Source organism: Uloborus diversus, chromosome 4 (assembly GCF_026930045.1).
Source record: "Uloborus diversus isolate 005 chromosome 4, Udiv.v.3.1, whole genome shotgun sequence".
NCBI classification, from domain to species: domain Eukaryota; kingdom Metazoa; phylum Arthropoda; class Arachnida; order Araneae; family Uloboridae; genus Uloborus; species Uloborus diversus.
In genome coordinates this window covers 191540996-191567731 of record NC_072734.1, presented here as the reverse complement: position 1 = coordinate 191567731, position 26736 = coordinate 191540996, and the positions used below count along the sequence as shown (strand labels likewise).

The following is a 26736-nucleotide window of genomic DNA, read 5'->3' as shown; positions in this document are numbered from 1 at the left end:
CTGTTTATTGATACTAGTAAGATATGTATAGAACTTATATTCATTTTTAAGCTGAAGCTTTTTTATAGTATTTTTTCTTAACCTCGATTTTTCCGGCATGCCGGAAAGGTGTTACTGAAAATCTGGTGACCCCTGAATTTTGGGACATGCCGGATAATGTGGAGTAATACAGTATACACTCTGCCTGGTAGAGGCGCAACTCGATTGAGGGACTTAGGGGGGAATTTTTTTTTTAATCCCTTAAGTTGCCTTTTGTTTCAACTTCCTTGCAACAAGTTTCCTGAAAAGCTATGTTCAAGCACCTATTTGATTTTTTTTGTTAAGAAAAAAGCACATTTTTTGACAGAAGCAGGTCTTGAATCCCGTATGTGTTACATTTTTATGTGAGATAGTGTTTTTGTGAGTCTTGTGATTCTAGACATCTTTTCATTTGGTGCATTAAGTTTTTATGTATGATGCAAATAGTGCGCAAGGTATAGATGGAAGTTGTAATTCTGGAAATAAATGCCTTATTTACTAAAGAATAAGGAATATTATTTTTCTTCCTCTTGTGTGTTATGCATTTCTACACAGATACACACTTTATAATGTCCGTGGAATAGGGCAGCGAGCACGAACTCGCTGCCCTACCACAAATACACATTAAAAACGTACAAGAATATTTATTATGTCTAAAATACAAAAAGAAAACAAAAACCATTAGGACACCATCTCTCTAGCCATCTGAAAAGCTGCTATAAGGGCACTTAGCTGAATTTTTTCATTTGCTCCAGCAGCGATATGATCTCTGAAAGGAAAAAAAACATTACAATATATTTCTATATACAGTTGGCTCTGTTTAACGATGTAACGACTTTCTCAATTTAAACGCCGGCTTTTCACGGTCCCATATATAGTGTTAAAAGCATTCTATTTAAAGACGTTTCTACTTAAGGACAATTTTTTGCGGTCCCTTGAAAGTTCTTAAACAGAAAACTAACTGTATGTATATATATATATATATGATGTATATATAACAATTGCAATAAAGTAAAAGTCGCCTCTGTTCTGAAGCTAGGTGTGATATTTTTGTCGGCAGCTATCAAAAAACACTAGTTTCTTGTGGAAATTTCACTAGTCTAGCCCACTGTCTTACTGTTCGGGAGCATTTGTTCCGATTTTTGAAAAACGAAAGTTCTCGAAATATTATTTGCAAATTCACTTTTTGATTTACAAATACAAAATACAAAAAGTGACAACCAGCAATGTGCTCCGGGCCCAGCTCAGCTGATCCTAATCAGTTTAGCAATCTATAATTAAGGTCAAGAGCACTCTGAACACTATTTATTGCGAGTAACGTATATAGACATATTTTGAAAAAATTTTAATAACAATAAAATTTATTTTTATTTATCCACTTTGTAGCAAAATCTAAAAAGTCATTGAAATAAAAAAAAACGCAAAAAGAAAAACGAAAAGAGCGGAAATCTGCAAATCTAAAGATTGAAATTGGCAGATTTCCTACAATTAGTGGAAAAATCACACGAATGGAATTCACAAAAAAATGTGAAATTAATATGAAAAGTAAGAAGTGTTTTTCATGCATGCAAAATTTATCGTTACATAATTTGCTTTCCAAAGTTAATAAAAGTCTAATAATTTTTACTTACTCTATTGATGCCATTTTTTCTAACAAATGAATCTTTACTTCCACAGCTAACTCAACTGCAACAAAGAAAAGCATGAGAGAAATTATTAAATGTTTTATAATCTGTCTTTTATTAATGCAAATCTAATATTCCACGAACAAACATTATCACATTTTTGCTGTTACAAAACAGGTTATTATTTTATTATCTAATTTGTGTACTTACTTCTATGGACGTACAAATGAACTTGAGTTAGAATATCTTGAAGAGCTAAGCCTTTTGTGGTTTTCATATGATTTATATCTAAACTAGGTGAAGGACACAACAAATTAAATTGTTCATCTTTAGTGTAGAGTATTTCAAGAACAGTACATAAAAATTTTGTACACTTTGTCGCTCTTAAAGAATATTCCAAATGCAGGGTATCTGCTACATTTAAAGTTTAGAAATCCATGACTTTTCCAGACTTTCCATGAATTTTGCTCCTAACTTTCCATGACTCACGGGATGCAGTTTTTCCAGAAGAAACATTGATTTTTCATAAGAATATCTAAACTTGTGTTTTGTGAAAATTAAATGGCAACCATCTGGTCTATGCTTCGGACATATGTTTATAAAAGTTTTAATTGAAGTGTGAAATGTAACTAGCTCAGCTACTAATACAGTAGAGAACCAATTATCCGGGAAGTTCGGGACCATCGCTATCCCGGATATCTGAATTTTCCTGTTTTCTGGATCGCTAAAAACCTCTGTTGGCCGATTGTTTATAAAACTTAAATTACTATAATAAATAGTAATACATATTAAAATAAGAAGAAAACAGTTCAAAAATGATTATAAATACTATCAGACAAATTAAAAACTACTAGTGAAAGAATAATTTCAACACCAAAAAACTTCAAGTTATTCATAAAACCCGAGACCCTCACATGCTCGCTCTCAATCTGAAAAAGAAAAAACCCACCACTTTTCGATGCTTTAAAACGAAAAAAAATGAAGGGGAGGACTAGAAACAAGTTTTTGAACGTAAATGTGCGATTTTCCTGCTATCGTGTATAAAAGAATGTTTTCATGAATGCGTTTTTTTTATAAAAATGTTATAACGTTTTTGTGTTTGCGATAACTACGGTTACTGATTACTATTGTTTTTTGCAATATCAATAGGAATTTGATTTATGAGTTCTTGCAGCCTTATTACAGTCTTGCGTTTAACGATTTCTATAGATTTCACCATCAACCAACTATCCGGAAAATTCGCGAATCTGGTTTTCGACATTTCCAGCAATTTCGCGATGTCACTTAAGCTCTAAACGGATTTAATTTTAAAGGCCGTTCAGTAAAATATTGCATTAGAATGCGATAATATTCATTTCTTTAGTTTTCAGTTGAAGTAAAACACAAAAATTGCCGACTTACGAGTGTACTTCTTAATTCAAAAAAATGTCGGAAATTTTGCCCCGCGTAAAGGATAACCCTTTGAAGTTCGTTTTTTGTAAAAAAATTTCCCAGTTATACGTGAGTAATATGGTATTATTAAAAAGCAGTTTATATTCTTTGAGGTATTTTTAAAAAATGCTTAGTTTTTCAAAAATTGCCGAAAATACGTATTTTTTAAAAAATTGCAGGAAAATAGGCAAAAAGTTGCCGGTTTTCTGGTTTCCCGGTTTTTTGGTTCCCGGATAAAAGGTTCTGCACTGTATTGCTAAAAAACAATTTATGCAACAATGACTAGAGGTTCACATGAAATAATTAGAGTTGCAACTTAGTTATTTTGCTACCAAGGACATACATATATAGGTATAAAATTTCTGGAAATATTTTTTGGACCTAACAAATCATACAAAATTTTTATATAGGTAAGAATTTACATGAAAACAAATTTATTTTTTCTCAGAAAAATTTAATGTGATACACAATAACTTTTCAATCACTAAAAATACCAAAAGCATTCAAAAAGCAGAAGGAAATCGTATTTGAAATGAAAACTGGGATACAGCCTAAAAAAGTGAAAAGTTCCCGCAAAAAACATTAGATTTGGCAGGCATGTAATACTTCAAACATAAAATTTTTATAATTTTAACACATATCAATTTCAAATTTAGTTACATAAATGAATCAAGTAATTCCTGAAATAACTAAATAGTCAAATACTGCAATGTTCAATTAGAAATACACCAGCAAAGGATACTTTTAAATGCAGAAACAAAATCATCATTCAAAAGCCAATTGACAATTTTACTGATGTCTGATTTTAGAGGGTGACCCACACACGCATAAACATTGTCTTCATTTATTACATCAAAAGCCAAGGAAGCACACTAGAAGAAAGAAAGAATAAATAATAACTAAAATTAAAAATTATAAAAATCCCCTACTGGGTCGCAACTGTAGAATCAAGAGGAAAAATTGAAAATCCTTTTAAAAACCTTATACTATTAATATCAATTACAAGTATTTTGTTTGGTAACAAATAGAAACTGGCAACGGATAAACATTTTAAATAATTGCATTTTATTTCCATGTTGTCCAACAATGAATTCGGTTACCAATTGCTGAATAAAGGCTTTAGCCATATTTAAAATCTGCTCTAAAAAGCGTTATAATTCGAATTCTATATAACAAGGAAGTTCCAAACACATTTTATGAGATGCCGAAAAAACTCTTTATTTTGGTACAGTGAAACCTGTGTAAGTTGACCACTTGCGGTGCAGTACTTTGGTGGTCAACTTAGACAGGTGGTCAACTTATAGAGGATAGTAACAGAAACTTTTTTTTTTTGTCATTTCTTGCCCCATGCATTCATTTTTTAGCTAATTGGAATACTTTAAACTCACTTTCATTGTTTAACATTATTTTAAAACAATAAGTAAAAATGTGTTTAAATATTTTTAGAGATTATTTACCAGAATGACGCATAAATTATCATACATATTTAAAATGTCTGTAAATCGATCGAAGAAAAAAAAATGTTTCATTACTCATGAAAAACTTACTTGACATTAACAATTCCTAAAAATTCATAACAAGTCAAAAGTGACTTAAATTCTTCATTTGATTTTTTCTTGAGCATTTGTAACAATGGTAATCTACTTTTCAACAAAATAACTCCTTAATGAAGTTTGGCACATTTTCTAGGACTTAACATAAGCCCAACGTTTTTCGATAGAAACATGAATAGTATTCATTGTTTTTTTTTTTTTTAATGTCTAGATGCTTATTTGATGCATAACTGATTAAACTTTTAGTACAACCTAATGCTTTTGCCAAGTGGTCAACTAACAAAGGGTTTTTTGCAATACTCCAAACCAAAGCTGGTGTATATTAGTGGTCAAGATAGAGAGGTAGTCAAGTTACAGAGATTTTCCTTCATTATACAAGATAGGACTAATTCTGTTCCTGACAAAAGCGGTCATCTTAGACAAGGTGGTCAACCTACAAAGGTTGTCAACTTTACAGGTTTTACTGTACTAAATTTTAAAATTTTTAAATATGTTTTCACTGCTAAAATCGCAAAAAACCTTTGAGAGGTTTTTAATTCATATCTTCTTTGATTAGGGTCATCTGAAGACGCAACCTAGCTAAGAACACTCTTGATCAACTCTCCCCTCGAACAAAAAAGTTTTTCAAAATCGGTCCATTCGTTTAGGCCCTAGAGTGCCACAGACAGATACACAGACACGTCAAACTTATAACCCCCTTCCTTTGTGTGTCGGGGGTTAAAAATAACTACTATGATTGTGGAATATAGCTCAAAATATATCCTATTTCACTTTTTATATATTTGCAAAAATTTATTTGTAGTTCCAGAAAAAGATGCCAGCCACATCATCAATACAACTCAATTGAAACTAAAGCTCTCTGGAGTATTTTCAACTTATATTTCTTTTAGTTGTCAAAGAAAAACTACATAAAAATGCATTATAAAATGAATTGAACACAACCACGGAGCACAACTGAACGTCACAATGACACTGCTTGAAAAGTTACATCATGTTTAGTTTCTACAGGGGTCTGTCCAGGATTTTTCGCAGGGTCCGTTTTTTGTGAAAAATAAAATAATTTTGTGAAAAGTGAATTAATTTTGTGAAAAATCAAATAATTTCGCAAAAAAAATTTTTTTTTGTTAAATCGAAATTTTAGAATTTAGAGCGGGCACAAACTGCATCATTTAAACTTAAAGTAGAGTGTTTTCCTCTTCTATGTTGAGAATATCATTCTGGTGTGTTTTTTTAGTATTTGGCAGGGAGGAGGCATCGCTCCCTCAAGTAGCAATATTTATCTCCATTCTACATTATGTTAAATTATACTAGAAATATTTCTGTACAGCATTTAAAATAATTGTAACAAAAAAATAATAAATAAATAAAATTCAGACGAGGGTTCAGCATTTAACTTTTTGACCCAAGACACTCTTAAAAAGCACAGAATTTCCTTTAAAACTTATAAATTCCGTCATTTTAACAAAAATAAAAAGAGATTTTATTTGTTTACTTCTTAACAATGTGTATTAAACATCAAAAATTCAAAAAATCGGATTCCCATAGCGGATGCAAAGAGATGGCAATTCTCAAAGTGAAGGCATCAAAAGGTATAAAAACGGCTTGTAAAAGAAATATTTTTGATAAAATTATTTTAAAATTGCATTTTAGAGTCCTATGATAAACATATCATTAATATCTGTGGACACAGTTGAAGCAAAAATAAAATTAAACCATTGATTCAGCATTTTAATTTTTGACTCATAAAGAAAATGGAATTTTGCTTTAAAAACTTGAAATGCATGTTCTAACAAAAATAGAGACTTTTCATTTATTTGCATCCTAATAAAGCGAAGTTAGCTTGAAAAAAGAACAAAATATGATTCTTATATCGGATGTTAAAAGATTGTATTTTTCAAAATGTAGACATCTAAAGAAAAAAACGGCAAGTAAAACAGTTTATTTAAGTTAATCATCTTTGTTAGCATTGAAAAATCAAACCCATATAATTTTCTCCCAAAATAACAGTTAAACATTGTACAGCACCATAAAAACGCAAATATTGACTAGCTGGTAAAATGATAAGAATATTTTCTAATCAAGTCATTATAAAGGTTCAACGCCGGACGCTAAATGGCGATTAATTTTGAAGTTGGTAACCCTATCTGAAGCGATCATATTTTTTCCCCACCCTTACTATCTCTTTGCAGTTCTAAGTTCATTTCGCTGATATTTATTATTATAGTTTATTAAATCATCAGCAGGGAGAAAAGTGCTTACCAACGCCTTTTCAGAAAAGTTTACAACAACACCGCTGCTACTTAGCTGTGATAAAACAAACAAAATTATTTAAAACCAAACTTATTTACAGCTGTTAATTTCTTTCCAAGAAACAAACAACAAGCATTATATTTATTTGGCAGTAGCAATTTATCGCTTGCAAGACTGCGGATTTTTTTTCTTAGCAGATTTTGTACAGCTGATCCCTCTAATTTGACTTCAAAAAGGTTTCAAAAATTAATATGCCTTATTTTGCTTTCAGATTTGCTCTTTCAATAAACAATTTGTGAAAGATCAGTTCTTGTTTATCAGAATTTTGTGAAGGGTCCGTTTTGGTTGATCCAGATTTTGTGAAGGGTCCGTTTTGTTTGATCGGGATTTTGTGAAAGGTCCGTTTTGGTTGATCGGATTTTTGTGAAGGGTCCGTTAACGGACCCAAATATCCTCTGGCCAGACCCCTGTTCTAAACACACACATTTCTAAAAATAAATCAAAGAATGGGTTCACTATTTTCTGGCTTAAACAAGAGTGTTGTTTAAACAAAAGCAGGTTTATCTTTGTTAGATTAACATAATTTATTGTACAATCATTAGAGGGAAGCTGTAAAATTAATCAAAATAAAAAGCGAATGTTTGGTATACTTACAGTTTCGTTTTTGCTGTCATAATTCAAAATTATCTCTATGTGAACATAATTTTTTTAAAGCTACAAATTTGATCTGGATAATCCAGAAATCTGAATAAATGAGGGCGGGATAAACAAGGCTCTATCATATTTAGAAAAGAAAAAAAAAAACCATGATTAAAAAAATTATTTGAGCTAAAACTTCCTTGGTTTCTTTTTCGTCTCAAGTTAAAGTACACGATCTGTGCAATCCAAACCACATGGTTCAGTACATTAACATCTCTATCTTACAATTTAACAACTATTGTACAGTAAAACCCAGATTTTACTTTTTGCAAGGAACTGGGTTAAAAAAAACATTAAACGCTGGGATATGGCGTTGGAAAAAACGTTACGTACAGGAAACATGTAGATTTGGGGGACGTAAAATCAGGTTTTCATGGTATCTTAAAACATTGACTGTGTAATAGAATCAATGCAAACAAACACAGAAACAAAAAGCAACCTAAAAAAAATTGCACTTTTTTTTTTTTTTTTTTTAAAGATTCCACAACTTAACTTCAGTCTCAAGCTCAATGAAGATCCTGCAATCTAACTTTCCAAAAGATTTCCTTAAAACTGTGCTTGCCAAGCTAGTTAGTAATTATTCCTAGTCAAGCAAAGATTGTGATTAGAAACCAGGATTAAGACCTCATTCCGAGTAGGTTGTTCAGTGTTGGTCTGCTTACCTCACGAAAGATACTTCTTTATTGGAAAGGGTTACAAGGCTAGTGAGGGGACTTTTAAATTATTAATCCATGAAGGTCCGATTTGGTCAACAAAAATTTTGTGAAGGGTCCTTTTCAACTAATTAGATTTCTGTGAAGGGTCCTTAAAAGGACCTACATTTCCTCTGGCCAGGACCATGAGTAATGAGTAGTCATAGTAATGAAAGGTTACTAAATATATTAATGTTTCGAGAACATGAATTCTTACCTGAAGAACATTAAGAACTTTTCTCATATCACCTTGCGCCAGATCTATCAAGGCTTTTCTGCCATCCTCAGTAACATTTAGCCTGAAATTAACAAGAAGTTTTAAGCATTTGAACAAAAATTTAAAAACAACCAGATTCAAATCATTAAACTAAATATGAACAACAAAAAGGGGGTTACAGTGAAACCTGTGTAAGTTGACCACTTGTGGTTCACTACTTTAGTGGTCAACATAAACAGGTGGTCAACTTAACAGAGGTTGAATTATATGATAAGATCTAATTCTGTGCCTGAAAATAGCGGTCAACTTAGACAGGTGGTCAACTTTACAGGTTATACTGTGTTAGTATAGATAGCGAATGAAGGATCTTCCATGGATTCGCTAACTTTAACGTTCAATTAAACAAGATACAAGTTACAGAAAAAGATTATTTTCTCAGAGCTCGAGCCTCATTGCAGCACAAACGGCGGAAGCAAGTCCATTGAAAGTCACGGAAGTTTAACTACCCAATACGCAAGCACCTTCAGCACTTAACAAAAGACAATAGAAGTACTAAAATTAATAATTAACCTGTTGATCATCATAACCGGCAATCATTAATAAAGATTGAAAATAGATTTTAAAATCTCACTTTACAGATTATCAATTTAATAAAATGATAAATTTTAATTAAAAAATAAAATTTTTTTTTTTTTTGGAAATTTGTTTTTTTTTTTTTTTTTTTTTTTTTTTTTTTTTAATGCATTTTTAAATATTTAAATTGGCATTGTAAAAAATTCAATTGACTTTTAAAAACTCACTGCACGTTATTTTCCTATTCTAATTTTTTAACTGTAAAGTATTATTTTTTTATAAGTTCATTTTCTTCGTTAAAAATATTCTATTGTACTTTTACTTACCACATTCTAAAAATTTGCGATCCTGACACGTTTTTATGCAACGTTTCTATTAACCGAGATTTCAAGACATTAGATAATTGAGGTTCTACTGTACTTTAAAATATTGACTAAATATGCTATTTAACAATTACAGTAAAACCTGTAAAGTTGACCACCCTTGTAAGTTGACCACCTGTCTAAGTTCACCGCTATTTTCAGGCACAGAATTAGATCTTATCATATCATTCAACCTCTATAAGTTGACCACTTAAGTAATGCACCACAAGTGGTCAACTTACACAAGTTTCACTGTACCTAAATTATTATTAGAGATTATTTCCCAGAATGACTTATGAAGTACCATACAAGTTTGAAATTGAAATAATTAGTTAAAATATACACATAGTTGAACTCTCTTAATGCGATCACATTTAATACGAAATCAATGCTAAAACGAACATTTTCTTTGTTAAGTTTGGTTTGCTATGTGATTAAATTAAAATTTTCACACATAATACGCATATCAAATTGTGAGTATCGGCTAAAGACGAACAAAAATTTCAGACTTCTTCAATGAAAATGTTAAAGACTGAATTATGTTATTTTCTTTTTTAATAAAGTATTCATCATTATGTGAGGATGTAAAAGGCCAATTGTGTATCAAGAAGAAAATGTTAAATCTTTTGCACATAGAAACAAAACACATAAACTTGTTTATCCAAGCACATGTTTACTTGCTTGGAGATAAGACTCTCTACTATCTTCCATAAAGGAGCAAAACTTGTCTCGCAATTGTGGGTTGCCATCTTCCTTTTTCAATTTTTTACCACAAGCATTCAAGTTTAATTTTTCGGAATTTACTAGTTATTAGATTACATTGTGTGCATTAGCAATAAATAGTAGCAATTGTGTTTAAATATAGGTAAGCATTCCTTTTTTATTCGCAGCATTACTTATTCACGGATGTTACGAATAACGATTAATACGAACAAATTTGTGGGTTTTTGTCAGTTCGTATTAACAGAGATCAACTGTATCTTATTAGTTCAGAAATGATTCTTATTTGATATAAATAGTTCTTCAAAAAAAAAAAAAAAAAACATTATCAATACAAAATACAATTTTAAATTATTTTTCAACAAAATAATTATTTATTGTGGTTTATTACATTTTATTCAATTTATCTTACATCATAGTATAAAAATATTTTGGAAAATATATATTTACAGGAGTGGAAGTTGGAAAAAAAAAAGAAAGAAATTTTCAAAATAAAAAGGGGCACATCCGAAATTTAATTTTCAAATAAATAAAAGAATTGAATACAGAGTTACATACTTAAACATTAAAACACTAATTTTCCATGAAAAAATAGTTTCAAAATAGAAAATATAAATCAACATGCAGAAGAAATAAAATTATAACTAATTGTCTGACTTAAATCAAGAATAACATATTTCTTATCAGTAGGTAATGAATAGTAGTTCTTTGTTATAACCATACAAATTGCATTAAAAAATTCATTTGGCTGGATTTTCTCCCTATTTAATGCATTCAAATTATTTATTATTGGTAAACTTTTATCCTGTTCCATCTCACTTAATTTCAGACCTTTTTCAAAAAAGACGGAAATCCATCAGAAAACTGAAAACTTTGACTGCTGTACTTATTTCATTATTATTATTATTTATTTATTTTGAAAACAAGAATGTGATAAGAGGTCAACTTACAAAGGAATTTTGCAATACTCATTGTCAAATTTGGTGTATACTAGTTGTCAGTTTAGGCAGGTGGTCAAGTTACAAAGGTTTTCCTTCATTATATAAAATGGGAGTACTTCCATACTTGACAAAAGAAGTCAACTTAGACAGGTGATCGACTTTAGAGGTTTTACTGCATAATATTTTTTTCAGGTATTTCAAATTCCCTTATGGCCCCAAGGCTTTTAATAATTCGATACATAATGTATCAGTTTTTAAACACTTTCATCACAACTGTATTATTATGACTTTTTAATTTAAATATAAAACATCAACATCATAAAAACACAGAATGCAAAACACATGCGACAAAATCAACAATCCTAATACAGATCAGGGGTGCCCCCCCCCTCCCCAAAAAAAAATTTCTCAACCCTCTTCCCCTTTTCTATTTTTCATCTCCCTTTTTTTATTTTATTTTTTTAAATATTTTAATTTATTTGTTTTTTAATTATTATTTTATTAGAAAAGTTCTGTGCTTCGCCAATGACATACACACACTCACACACAAACTAAATAAATAAATGAAATAAAATAGAAACAAAATAAAGTAAAAAATTTGAATTAAAAATAAATTAATAAATAAATTTAAATAAATTAATTTAAAAATTTTTTAAAATGCCCCCAAAAATTTTGATGGCCGAACTTGCACTATAATCCCCCCCCCCCCCCCCGATACAGATGGTAGAAACATAAAGGTTTTAACAAAAACATGTCTTGGAAACATTCATATTGTTGTTACATCATTGTATTTCATCGACCTGATTATGTTTTTTATGAACAAGTTTTTGAGTTAAACATTTTTTATCTTTTGCCGAATTGAATTTAATAAAATACTTAAACTTCTGACAAGCATCATATTATTAGTTGGAAGATTTTAATAATGATTTGCATGGATCATTTCATTACTGATGCATCAAGCAATATTTAATATTGAACTAGCCAATGATTACATTTTCAAAAAACTTTAAATTCTATTTAAATACTTTATTTAAAAATAATATTTTTTTTTTATTAATTAACTATGTTCTCTATCAATTGTCAAAAATGTTTAGCATAAATATATAGAACAGAGTTTCAGAAAAAAAAAACATGCACATAAGTTAAGGAAATATTATTTTGATATTTTCTCACTCATTCATAAAAAGAAACCAATTTTCTCATTGAAAAATAACTCACAGATTTCAATTATAATATGAAGATTTTTTTTTTTTTTTTTTTTTGCAGCTTCAGTATTTAAATATTAATTCAAACTATCAACAGGCAAAAATGTTCTGCAAATATTTTGGTTCTGAAGATAAAATTTAAAAATATAATTTAAGACGAAAATTTTGCATGGAATAATTTTATTATTTCAAGTATTCAAACTAAAACAATCAATGATAACAGCAAAAGGTATAGGCATTAATTAAACAAAATTTGAAGAAGAAATTCTCTACTCTGAATTACTCGAACAAATAGTAAATTATTATTACATTAAATTGTTTACTATCTGTTTGAATTGATCCACAGATAGATTTAAAAGCTAAGAATCAATAATACTTAACACTTACTTCTCAAGCTCTATAACATGCTCCAACCGAGGTAATATTTGTTGATTCGTAAGGGGCCCAAAACGAAATCTAGTGCAGCGAGACTGTATAGCAGGAGTTATCTTCGACAGGTAGTTACAAATCAGGCAGAATCTAGTGTTTTCAGTGAACTTCTCAATCACTAAAAAACATAAATTGGATTTAAGAGGAGGGTTCTTAATCCTTTGAATTTGTTTTCTGACTGGAAATTTTTTAACCAAGTAAAAAAAAAAAAACAGAAAACTAAGGGACCATTCATTAATTACGTAAGGATCCCGAGGGGGGAAGGGGTTGGAAAAATCTCTACATACCCTTACTTTGAGGGGGGGGGGGTCAAACCCATTCAAACATAATATTTTCAGGGGTCTGGCCAGAGGATATTTGGGTCCGTTAACGGACCTTTCACAAAATTCCGATCAACCAAAACGGACCCTTCACAAAATTCTGATAAGCAAGAATGTCCTTCACGAGTAGTTTATTGAAAGAGCAAATCTGAAAGCAAAATAACGCATATTTCCGTGGATAAAACCAATAACTTTTGGAACCTTTTTTGAAGTCAAATTGGAAGGATCACAAAATCTGCTAATTTTGCAAAAATAAAATCGTCACTCTTGCGATGCACAAGCGATAAATAATTGCTACTGCCAAATAAATATAATGCAAGTTGTTTGTTTCTAGGAAAGAAATTAACAGCTGAAAATAAGTTGAGAGTCTTAAATAATTTTATTTATTTGTTTTATCACAGCTAATTAGCAGCGGTGTTGTAAACTTTTCTGAAAATGCGTTGGTGTGCACTTTTCTCCCCTCTCATGATTTAATGAACAATAATAATAATATATACCTGCGAAATGAGCTTAGAACTCCAAAGGGATAGTAAGGGTTGGGAAAAAATATGATCGCTTCAGATAGGGTTACCAACTTTAAAATTATCGCCATTTAGCGTCTGGCGTTAAACCTTTATAATTACTTGATTAGAAAATATTCTCATTTTACCAGCTTGTCAATATTTGTGTTTTTTATGTTGCTGTGCGATGTTTAACTGTTATTTTGGAACAAAATTATATGGGTTTGATTTTTCGATGCTAACAAGGATGATTAACTTTAAATAAACTGTTTTACTTGCCGTTTTTTTTTCATTAAATGAAAAGTACAATCGTTTAACATCCGATATAAGAATAATATTTTGTTCTTTTTTCAAGCTAACTTAACTTTATTAGGATGCATGTAAATGAAAAGTCTCTATTTTTGTTAGAACACGCATTTCAAGTTTTTAAAGCCAAATTTCATTTTCTTTATGAGTCAGAAATTAAAATGCTGAATCGATGCTTTAATTTTATTTTTGCTTCGATTCAACTGTGTCCACAGATATTAATGATATGTTTATCATAAGACTCTAAAATGCAATTTAAAAATAATTTTATCAAAAATATTTCTTTTACAAGCCGTTTTTATACTTTTGATGCCTTCACTTTGAGAATTGCGATCTCTTTGCATCCGCTATGGGAATCCGATTTTTTGAGTTTTTGTTGTTTAATACGCTTTGTTAAGAAGTAAACAAGTAAAATCTCTTTTTATTTTTGTTAAAATCACGGAATTTATAAGTTTTAAACGAAATTCTGTGCCTTTTAAGAGTGTCTTGGGTCAAAAAGTTAAATGCTGAACCCTCGTCTGAATTTTATTTATTTATTTATTTTGTTACAATTATTTTAAATGCAGTACAGAAATATTATTAGTATAATTTAACATAATGTAGAATGGTAGATAAATATTGCTACTTGAGGGAGCGATACCCCCCCTCCCACCAAATACTAGTAAAACACCCCAGAATGATATTCTCAACATAGAAGAGGAAAACACTCTACTTTAAGCTTAAATGATGCAGTTTGTGCCCGCTCTTAATTCTAAAATTTCGATTTTTTTTTTTTTTTTTGAGAAATTATTTGATTTTTCACAAAATTAATTCATTTTTCACAAAATTATTTTATTTTTCACAAAAAACGGACCCTGTGAAAAATCCTGGACAGACCCCTGATTTTCCAAGTTGATATTTTACATTAGAAATCACACAGTCAAGTGATTTGACAGGGATTGTATTTCATTTGCGTCTCGAAGGTAAAAACATATGATGAGCTGCTTTTTATTTCTTTTCCAAAAAATAAATAGTGTAAAATATAATAAAAGAATGGCACTACATATGGCATGTTTTATTTTTAGCTAGTATCGCATCATATACAAAAAAAATGTCAAAAAAAACATTCAGCCTATATCCAGGCTGATAGTAAATATTTCTTTGGCCTAAAAGATTTAATTTAATAATAGTGAATTATCAATGTACGTATATTAGTTTGGTTTGCCAAATAAGGTCATTTTGACCAATAAGTCCATTCTCCCGTTTTTTGATGTAACATACTAAAAATTAACTAGATCGTGACTTGATCCTCATCAGAAAGGCCAATTGATGATAAAACGTTATGAAAGAGCAATTTTGAATGCACTGAGTAGTTATCTTTGCCCAGAGAGACCAAATCTCTTTTCGTTGCTAAAATTGATGAAAAACACAACTGAAACTTAAATTTTCAGGTTTTTTTTCTTAGTTTCTGTGAATCATCTAATGAACACGCAAAAACTGGAGATATTCAATCATAAGGGAACAAGATGTTAGGTTTTGAACCTTGGGATAGTGTGTCTTGCACTTACGCACGAACTTCAAATAACAGAAATTGACTAGGGTGCCGTGAAAAAATTATAATTCTTCAAAGGATGCCGCAAGTCGAAAAAGTTTGAGAACCCCTGGAGAAAACTATTGTCTCTGTGATTGGTCAGATCAGTTAGACCCTTTTTCATTTAGTTAAATATTTAATGCACAAATAATCACTAATCTAACCTTGGTTTTTGTGTTTAAAATTCATCACAGATTAAGCCCTACATTTCACACAAAAAAGTGAAATTTTCAAGAACTTTAAGGATATTTTTAAAAAATTGCTGTATTAGCCTGCATTATCCGGCATGCCGGAAAAAGTGAGGAAGACCAACATGCTGGAAAATTCAAATTTTCTGGCATGCCAGTAAATTTGAGGTCAATTTTACAACAAAACAAAAGCAAATTTCCCCATTCAGTTCCAATCAGAAAGCTCACCACTGCAAGGAAAAAATTAAATAAATACCAAAAGTAACCTACTTAAAAAAAAAAAAAACTGTTATGCATATAATATGTGCTTGTTATTTATGGTAGGTCATTATTAATGGATTTAATTATATGCCAATAAAGTAATCAATTTAGAAGCAATCATCGTTACTGCACTTTGTTCATAATTTTTTTAAATAAATTATTTTAGGTTCTTTTAGAGAAGTAAGTTTAATTTTTATTTATTGAAGAGATATGGTAAATCCTTTAGCACTGGTTTAGGGGCGGTCACTTATTGCTTAAACGTTTGCTTACTTAGTTTTAATTTAGTTTTTATAAAATTATTCGCCTTTAAACAATATTTTTCTTGTAAAATAACAAATGAAATTTTTTGTAAATATTTTTACAAAATTAAACTGTTTATTAATACATACTAATAAGATATGTATAGAACTCATATTCATTTTTAAGCTGAACATTTATTTTTTTATAGCATTAATTTTTTTTTCCAAACCTTGATTTTTGTGGCATGCCAGAAAGAACCAGGCAAGTGTAATTGAAAATCTGGTGACCCCCGAATTTTGTGGCATGCCCGATAATGCGTGTAATACAGTAATTATCTTTAAAACTCTAATACAAAGAGGGGGGGGGGTGCTTTTTCTTTCATGTTGTTATGGCAAAGGTAAACTTTTGTTAATAATATCTTCTCACCATAAAACCATCCAAGAAAACATAACTCGAAAACTGTATGATATGCACAATTATTACAATGATGTAATAAAATTAAAATATAATTTCACTCATTTTTATTTATTAAAGAAAGAAATTTATTTAGCGGAAACAATGATTGTATTTTATTAATAATCTGCTTAATCCATAAAGAAATGTTAGTTACAACTTAGTGCAACAATTTCGAGGCAATTTTTTGCGGTAAAAGTACTTAAAATTTAACAAAATAAAACCGCTGTTGAACACAATTTATCTTATTATGTTGGTATTAATTTGAAAAGAAAGAATTATTTTTATCAAGGGTGGAACAATATTAAAAGTAACAAATATAATATAAATATAATAGTTAAAAGCAAATACTGTGACATTAGTTATTAGCGAAAATTTGAAAGGCAAATTTAATGAATATTTACAATAGAATGTGTTTTAAAACAACATAGATAAATTAAACTAAACATGCTTTTTTCTGAATCCATAAGTTTCAATTCAGGTTCAGCAATTTTAAAAAGCCTTTCTGCTGAATTAAGCTGGCAACTTTAAAATTTCAGATTTGTGCATCACATGCTTTTTTAGGTACAGCACTTTCCATTTACACTTCAACTTTTTTTGTGAAGCAAATTACAATCTAAAACATTTTTTAAAAAGAAAAACATTTGTACTATTGCATGTAATGAACTGTTTATTTTATGAACTACAACAATTTCTAGATTAAAGATTATCGAAGAAATCATACATGTTTCGAAACATATAACATAATTACAACAAGAAGTCCCCATTCAAGTCCAATTAGATATCAAACCAAAAGTGAAACATACTGAACACAAACTTGAACCAAAAAAAAAAAAAAAAAAAAAAAACAGCTCAGCTTTAGTTTAATGTCAAAAAACTCAATTTTATTTCAATGTACCATTTTCTTCATTAACAATTTCTTATTTCATATGATATTTCATATTTAAGATGCATGCACTTTTACAAGTTTTCATATTTTGAAACAAATATATGTTTTTTACGATTACTACTAAAAGCAGTAAAACTTAACGCTAATATCCATTGTTGTCTAAACATGCTATCATTATTCCTTTCTTTTTTAAGTCTTTTAAATAAAGTAATCAATGTTTCACATAATATTGTGTTATAATTATGTGTGTCATAATTATATGCAAAAATTTCCTCCAATGAGAAGAATCTGTGAATTTGTTATTTCTAAATTATTCATTTTTAGTCTAGAATTTATTTACCGAAACAAGTGGACAAAATGGCCTAACTTCCCCAGTTAGTTTTCTGGGGTCTTTTTTAGTCCCCACAACCTGAAAGAACTTAACGAAAGAATCAGGAAAGAAGTTATGCTAAATACCGATCCCAATGTGCCAAAGCGCAGTTGAAAACTTCCCTTTAGAATGCAATCTTACCGATGCCATCCCTAAACCGCTAAATAAACGAGCTGATGTGTGCATCACATGACTTCCTTTTGCGCCAATTTAATGATAATAGCGCCTTGGAGTAAGCAAGGAAACACTAAATATTTCCACCCCTAGTTCCTTGCGAACCGAAGCAAAAAAAACGTTTTACACAGATTTATTTCTCTATTATTGGCAATTTTAATGTGATTCAGTGGTTAACTCTTTAAATATCACCAACATTGGGCAAATTAAAACCAGGCTTAAAATTTTTTAAAAAAAAGCCAAGTTGGCGACAAAATTTGGCAGTCAAAAGCTTGACAAGTGTTTGACAAATTATTACACCACTTGAGCTAGCATTGAAATTAACAATGATTTCCCCCCAAAAAGGTATGAATGACCTCCTTAGGAACATCTGAATGCAACCGAAAGGGAAGGTGCACAACTGGAAATCACTAGGAGTCTACGTACCAAATTTCAACTTTCTAGGACATGCCGTACATTAACTCGGGGATTGTCAAACTGGATACTTTGGATGACTATATGTTCTTAGGCATGGTAGGGTTGGAAAAAACTCAACATTACTTCAGGGGTGAGCAAAATGGAAATTAAAGCCGATTTTTGAGCGAAAATTTTTTCATGAATACAATGCTTCCTTTTTTGTAAAAAGGAAATAAAAACTAGTTTATTTACTGTACAGAACGATATAATGAATTGTTTTTGTTTTACATCCAATTCATATCTTTTGTCCCACCCTGTACCGCATTTTGTTCTGTTTTTGATAGTGTTAAGTTTTAGGAGAATCGCCTCAAAACAATCTTAAAACATGATGCCAAAGAAATAAAGAATAATGATACCTCTCCTAAGTGCGTTTTGGGCATCATTAGTCATGGCATCTGCTTCATCCAAAATTATAAGTTTAAAGCCAGACCTAAAAAATTAAATGTTAAAAACTGAAATAAATTAATCATAACAATGTCAACAAAATCCAAAATAAATAGAACTCATTTTAATTTAGCACTGAAGCAGAAAATACAACAGCGAAGAAAAATGAATTGTTTTTAGCATGTGCTAAAAAATATTGCTGCACCTTTTACCCTTTAACTGTCGCACCCAAGATAATCTCCTGCACAGCATTAGTGTTCCAAAAGTGTCACATTCAAGTATTCCTTGGGGTATATTTTCTTTTGAGTACATCATATTGTTATATTCGAATACATATCAGGAGAAAATTATTTCGGCTTCATCTCTTCATCAAACAAGAATCTATCTCGAGAAAAGTTAATTTGCGCTCAATTTAACAATTTACAGTACTTTTATAGCAGTTTATGTTCAAAGTGCACAGCATTTCATTTGTATTCATTTATTTATTTTTTTAGAAAATATACTTCTTTTGGTTTTAAGAAAATAATGCTGCACTAGAAGTGAACTTTTAAACTGCCGCAGAGGCAACCCCCTCAAGCAAATGTGCAGGGGGCTACAAAACCTAAAAAAAAATTATGCATGTAATTCAAATACAAATTTTAACTGTTTGGTATATTTTATTTTGTACTAAATATTTGACCTGTGCAATAAAAAAATTACAATTCTTGTACTGAAAACAACTTGACAGTTAAAAAAGGATTAAAAAAATTTGCCACATTCAATAAAATGAATTATTTTAGAACAATTCCCATCATGCCAGAAGAATTTGATATTCTCTTGATAATTAGATTTACTATATGATTATTTCAACAATTTTATAAACCCATCTCTTTATGTTTGTACCAAAAGTTGAAATTTTCAATCCAGGAATAAATTTCAATATTTTAAATCTATCATTGCACAAATCCTTTTCAGTTTTAGAAATTCCAAGCTTAAAGGAGCGACTGAGCTACAAAGAAAGGAACTTAATCAAATTACGAGAAAAGGTTAAGTCATTAGGAGTTTTTTTTTTTTAATTTTCATTGCTCATTTTATTTTTTACTTTTATGTTTGGTGGTACCCCGCCCCCCTCCCTCTTCCTTTTTTAAAATAACAGATTTAAAAAAAAAAAAAAAAAAAAAACAAGCACTTTAATGCACTCAAAAGGACAAAATAACTTTTCCTGGTCAGAAAAGACGATTTAAGAATTCCTGTAGTTTTCGAAAATTCCAAGAAAATGACAACACAAACGAAGAAATGTGCGGCTCAAATCATGAAGAGAATTTCTTATCATTATCTAGCTTTCAATCATAACTTTGAGTGTTGAAACATGCATCTTTTTCTTATTGGGGAAAGTTTGGTTCGAAATGACTAGAACCGCACTTTTCTTCGTGTGTGGTGTCATTTTCTTGGAATTTTCGATAACTACAGGACTTCTTAAACTGTCCTTTTTGACCTAGAAAAGTTATTTTGTCCTTTTGAGTGCATTATGAAAAGTGCTTGGTATTTTTTAATAAATTTCGGTTATTTTATTCTTTTTAGTGTAAATGTATTTCAGAAATAGAATAATTTTACCCTCACGAAACTTTACCTTATTTTTTCACATAAATGCTCAGTACTAAAAGTTAAAAAACCTATATACGTATCTAAAACTTTAAGCAGTTGGCACTAAAATTTAATCCTTGTTCCTCTCTAGGATTTATGCTTGCTAATTTCATGCTTGCTTTTAACATTACTTGCTTGCTAATTTCATGCTTGCTTTTAACATTACAAATTTTGTTGCAAGTAAACAAAATTTGTAACAATGAGTTTTATATTTAAACATTTAATTGGAAAGTTAAATGAAATTTACAGTTTTTCATCCTAACTGAAATAATAATTTTATTTCAGAATTTTAATTTTTCAACGCTAAGTTGTACCATAAGATTAAGCAAATCATTTAGTGAAATCCCAAAGTCTCTAAGTGGTCTAGTTGCAGAGATATGAGCAAAAGCAGGCCTCAGATTTCTCTGTGACAATCAGGCTGAGTATAATAAAAGTGCTTAAAAAAGTAAGTGCTCAGTGTGGTTTTTGAGATTTCCTGGGCTTACTTTTCTTCAAAAATTCTTGAAAGGAACTATATTATTAAATAAAAAATATTTTTGTTTTCCCCTTTCAATTCTTAAGCTTTTTCCAGGCCGCACAAGATCTGTTCATGGGCTGGATGCGGCTCACGGACCTTAGGTTGGAGCACTGTTATATAGGTGATTGTGATCATTAATATCAACACAGAAACTGTGATTAAACAAGAAAAATCTAGAAATTTAAAGACCATTTCTAAATAATTTTGCAATCACATTAATATTTTAAAAGGTTTAAATGAAAATACAGTGAAACCCCGTTGCAACAAACTTCAAGCGACGGCAAGTTTTGTTGTAATAGAATTCAAGCAATATAACATCAATTAGAGTAAAGGCCGTAGTAACAGGCATGCTTAAGACATCGCTCCCAGATTAACTCTATTTTCTGAGCTTTTTAATGTACAATGAAACTTGTGTAAGTTGAGCACTTGCGGTGCACTACTTTAGTGGTCAACTTAAACAGGTGGTCAACTTATAGAGGTTGAATTATATGATAGGATCTAATTCTGTGCCTGAAAATAGAGATCAACTTAGATAGGTGGTCAACTTACAAGTGTGGTCAACTTTACAGGTTTTACTGTATTTAGACTTTTTAAACTATTTTTCTCTTATGCTACTACATCTCATCTAACATTTGACTGCTTCTGAATCCTCTGAATGAGTTCATTCTTCTTTTGTTTGCCCAATTTCGAAAAAAAAGTCCGACCCCCCAGTAACGGACACCGAAAAATCTCATGATACCCAGTAATAGATATGATGAGGAAAAGATGAGTCATGGACAGAATTCTCCTTCCCTCTTCAAAATGTGCAAAAGTTCTTCATTTTTAGAACTAAAGCCTTATTCAATTCAAACAAACATGAAACCCCAGCAGACCTCGAGGTGGCTGTTCATAATCTTTCCACCGTCTTGTAAATACCAACTAGCTCATGAATTTCACTCTAATAACACTAGATGATTGCGCCGTATTCATGGGCCACAGCAACATCAGTTTAAGATGCCTAAAAGGACTGTTATTTAAATCCAAACTTACGACTGTCTGTTACTGGACCCTTGTCTGTTACTGGTGCGGTTACCCTAGATTGGGATTAAAAATTCGTTTTGTTGAAATGGAAATTTTGTTTGGTATTCGTCGTAACAGGATTTTACTGTATATGGAGATTTTATTTATTTCAGGAAAATAAATAAAATCTCCTACTAAAGAACTTCAACAAATAGCTGAACTAATAAGTCCAATACTTGCAAAGGATTGCACAAAAAGGGTTTAAATTTTTCCTTGCTTGCACCTGGAAAATAGCTTATAAGGCATTAAAGCCTTCACTGCAGTTGAGTAAAAATGAATTTCTACTTTTGGTGCAGCATACCAACAGCTCAGCTACGACATCCAGACACTGCAGCTTCGACTTTGTTATGCACTCACTGGTCTGGGAATAGTCAATAATCAAGCGCCTGCGGTAGATGTCGTTTCAATAAGGCCAAGAGTGCCTACAAAATGGTAGCTAAAAAAAAGTTAGCACACCAGCGAGAGTCCACAGCAATGGTGCGGTTCAACTCTTCAGTCGAAGGCAAGGCTTGAGTATTAAGCAGTAAGTTACCGCTCTTAAACCTTAAGTGAGGGTTAAGATGTCATAACCAGGCTATAGGTCTATTGCAAGCAGTACTCCCTTAGCCCTAGCTTCAGGTTGTAACTTACTGCTTAAAGTGCTTTTGGTTTTCTATTTCAGTTATTTGCTAAAAAAAACAGATGAAAACAAAATGGACTGTGAAAAAGTACAATGCAATTTTTGCAATGCTTTTTTCGTCTCAAGCGTAGGGTACCGTAATTACACTGGCCAAATACAGACACCTTTATCCAAGGGGAGGGGATTGAGGTATCAGAATAATGTTTTATCAATCGACTTTTGAGCACACTTTAGCTCGAAAACATTCAGTTTTTTTAACGATACTATGCAGTTTTATAGTTTTAAACAGTTAATTTATGTTACGTTCATTTCATTCGAAAATATCTGATTTTTTGATATATATATCGGATATTTTGATATATATCCAATATTTTCAATCAGCACAAACTAATGTTCTCAAAATAGTAAATCTATTCTCAAATCACTCTTTAATTCTTTCATTTTATTCATATTTAATATATTTCATTTTACATTTTTTTCCAATTTTAATAGAGTTAATTTAGCATTAGCTGTTTTACTCATTTGTCCTCTATTAGCTACTTTTACACAGTTATATGATTCAGAAATAAACAATATGCAATAGTCAGGATCAGTCATAAGACATTTTCTTTTTTTCTAACCAATGTTTAATATTTAATTAGGTACTTTCAATATAAATTAAAATTGCTACATTACTAATAATTTTGTGAATATAAAATAAAAAAAGAATATTATATTATTTTGTTATATTAATGATGTATTAATACGTCATAAAAATATAGTACATAACTTTTTGGTTATTTTTAATAATAAATGAGCATCATTGCTATGATTAATATAATTTTTATATCGAAAATACCATAGTTTAAAAAATAAATATCAAAAATATCAAAATATCATGATATTTCAAAATAAATATCGGATATATATCTTGATACATATTATGATACATATCAACCAGTGGCGGATACATCCGGCGGGCAACCGGGCATTTGCCCGGTGGGCCAGTCATGTTTTGGGCCGATCAGTTGCCCTGTCTACCAAACAGTAAAATGTAAATACCGCTACGTAAATTCTCTAGCCTCAATCCCTCTTTACGCATGGGCTCAAGCCCGCGGATAGAGGGTGCAAGCATAGACTAATAATAGGAGTAGACCGAGCTATGGCAACCCTTTTGCTGCTCATAAACCAAACCATGTGACTGGTGGATATCCTAGCAGACGATCAACGCCAGCGCGAAATAAAATAGAATTGATGGAACACGGAAGAATGATCTTTTATGGAGTCCGATTTGTAAATTTGTTATTCTAAGTTGTAAATATTTTGTTAATATAGTGAGTTTTTCGTTTAGATAGTATTGTGCATTCAATTTCTATAACTCTCTAAGCAATAAAAGATGCAAGCGACCAAGAGGAATCAGCAAACGGTAAGATTTTTACCTACAGTTTCAATTTAAGATACCGATGAGTACATTTTTGCGTTAACGCAAAACGTTTACTCCATTACGTTCACGCCAACGCTGACGTAGCAGTTCCTAATGAAATAAAAGTTACTGAAAACTGTGATCAAAGACTAATTACTAATGTCAAAATAATGCATAACTAAAAGGAAAACAGTTCAATCTCTGCACCTGGAAGTTTTTTTTAATGAAAACACATTGTCTTAAAATACATGTCGAGTGCCAAACTATAGATAATGCTGCCATCTAGCAACCATGCTGCCAAAGTCTTCGCCAAGCCCTTCCACTAGTCACATGATACATCTATGAACCAATTTTCTTTATCAGCAAGAATGAGAAAGCTCGGTCTACTCTTATTATTAGTCTATGGGTGCAAGGCCGTAGCTAAGGGGGCCGTGGAGGTGCTACAATAGCCCAGTTTTTCAGAAATAGGACCGTCAATTTCATTTTAGTAATGCAACAAAAAACAGAAAAAACAAGAGCAGTATTTAAAAGTTAAAATACTTTTGTCCATTTTTCAATTTCATCTATGAATTGAAATTCATATTTACTTTACTTATGATTGGCAATTCACAATTGTTATGAGTTGTAGTTTGTAACAATTGCAATAAAAATGACGAATATATTTTTTCAATAAAGTTTTAACAGAAAATGCAATTCTAAAATGCAATTTGGAGCATCTAAAATTCTGTATTATAAAGATTATTTAAGTAAAAATCTCCTAAATGTGCGTTTCTAACTTTTTTTTTTTTTTTTGCGAAAAATAAAATATTTAGTTTCTCTCACTCAATATCCCTCGAAGGACTCAAACGCACGGTTGAAGGCCTTGCAGTTTAAAAATACTTTTATAAAAAAATATGACTCTCAAGGGCCGCCGACAGACCAAACTTTTCCACAATTTATCTTTCCCATTTTTTAAATGAAAAATATCATTCTGAAAATCAGAGTTATGTATATATAAAAATACACAGCCCCCCAAAATATGGTTTAACTAGGAGAAAAATTAAAATATAAAGAGAGATTGAAAATATTGAAATTAATAGTCACACCAGTAGTTCTAAGTGTTTGAATGTAAAAATCGTGTATGAATTGAAAATTGAAACCAAACATTTATCAAGAGGTGAATAAGGAATGATATTTAAAATAAAATAGGATGAAAAAAAAAAAAAGACCTAAGATATTATTAAGGTTATTTAAGATCACTAAAGCACCAGATCAGTTCAAGAAAAGTTTTTTTTTTTTTATCTGGGGCCGCAGATAGCTTTTATTTCAAGCAAATAAAAATACTAGCCTGGAAATTGAAAATTTTATTATGGAAAATCTAAATGTAAATGGTTTTGAAGGAGACCACTGTTGTGGAGGGTGTTTCATATTTTTTATCAATAAAATAAATAAAAGAAGATTGGGACATAGCCAAAGGGGGGGGGGGAGAGGGATCTAAAAGCTTATATCTTCCTTTTTAGTCGCCAAACCTTGCCTAAAGTGCGTTTTTAAAACTTAGTTTTTTAAGGAATTCCTAAGAAAAACTCTTGAACCCCATTCCTTAGTTTAATGTCATTAAAGATGACCTACAGCAGCGTATTTGGGATTTCAACTTCGAAAAACTTCGAGAAGAGTATTTCCACCGCAATCTACTTTGAAACGTCCCCACCCCATCATTAAAAAGCGTCTGAAATCAGTGTCGAAAAAAATTTGGAGTCTCCTTAAGCCTCTCCTTCCCATATTATCATCGAAGATCGTTTAAAATTACCTTTTTTGGGCTTCAATCTCAAAGAAAAAAAAAGGAGGAAAACCCCCAAATCTCCACTTTGCCCATAGCATCATGACAGAAGATTTTTTGACCTATTCCCAATAGTTAAATTAAAACCTCAAATTTAAATCTAAACACCACACACCAAGCAATTTTTGCAATTGCCATAATCCTTTCCCTATCGATATACTTCGCTTCTCACTTTCAGATTCTGTCTGATCCAGATCTTTACATCTTCCATTGTCCATTAACTTTATCTTTCCGTATTAAATATTACCTCTCTAATTTCTCTTTCCAAAATTTCGATTGTTTACTTGGTGAAAGCCCTCGATCCTCTCTTCTTAGTAACAGTATGAAAGATTGTTTATAACTCCGTTTTCGAATGTACAGCATCGAAAAATTTCCAAGAAAGTCCCCCCCCCCTTCTCCATCATCAGTAAAGCACGTCAGAAATCTCGTTTTCAATGCTTCAATTTCGAAAAAATTCCAAGGAGAGCCTAGCCATAACTCCTCCTACTAAAATCATCAAAGGTCGGGAAAAGTTTCGTTTTTGGAACTTAACTTTTGAATAACTGTCGATGTCTTAGTTTTTATCAAAAAAAAAAAAAAAAAAAGCTTACAATTACCTTTTTAAGATTTCAATTTAAAAAAAATTCTTGGTGGATGTTTCTCGAATCTGTCCTTTCCCTAGCATCACCCAAAATCTTTTAAAACTGCGTTTTCAGTAGGGTTGGCCCAGATGGGACCCAATGGGTTTTTTTTTTTGAAAAAAACCATTTAAAAAAACCCCATTATTTAGCCCACTTTTGGGTTTTTTTAAATTTTCCGAGAAGTTTTAAAAAAAATTAATTTAAATACTTTAACAATTTAAACTTCTTTTTTATTTGTTCTTCACCACAGCCAA

At 30.7% G+C, this 26736-nt stretch overlaps 1 protein-coding gene across 1 annotated transcript in view; it reads right to left on the bottom strand.

Moving 5' to 3' along the window:
• Nucleotides 1-647: 647 nt before the first annotated feature.
• The window catches only part of LOC129221142 (replication factor C subunit 5-like), a 45220-nt gene continuing 19131 nt past the window's right edge, over nucleotides 648-26736 (bottom strand). The window contains exons 5-11 of the mRNA XM_054855587.1: nucleotides 18799-18872; nucleotides 12674-12833; nucleotides 8486-8567; nucleotides 3817-3946; nucleotides 1854-1931; nucleotides 1650-1704; nucleotides 648-787 (exon numbers count right to left, since the gene is read on the bottom strand). Of these exons, the coding sequence (XP_054711562.1) occupies nucleotides 700-787; nucleotides 1650-1704; nucleotides 1854-1931; nucleotides 3817-3946; nucleotides 8486-8567; nucleotides 12674-12833; nucleotides 18799-18872 (667 nt within the window). The 3' untranslated portion in view covers nucleotides 648-699. The remainder of the gene's footprint in view (nucleotides 788-1649; nucleotides 1705-1853; nucleotides 1932-3816; nucleotides 3947-8485; nucleotides 8568-12673; nucleotides 12834-18798; nucleotides 18873-26736) is intronic.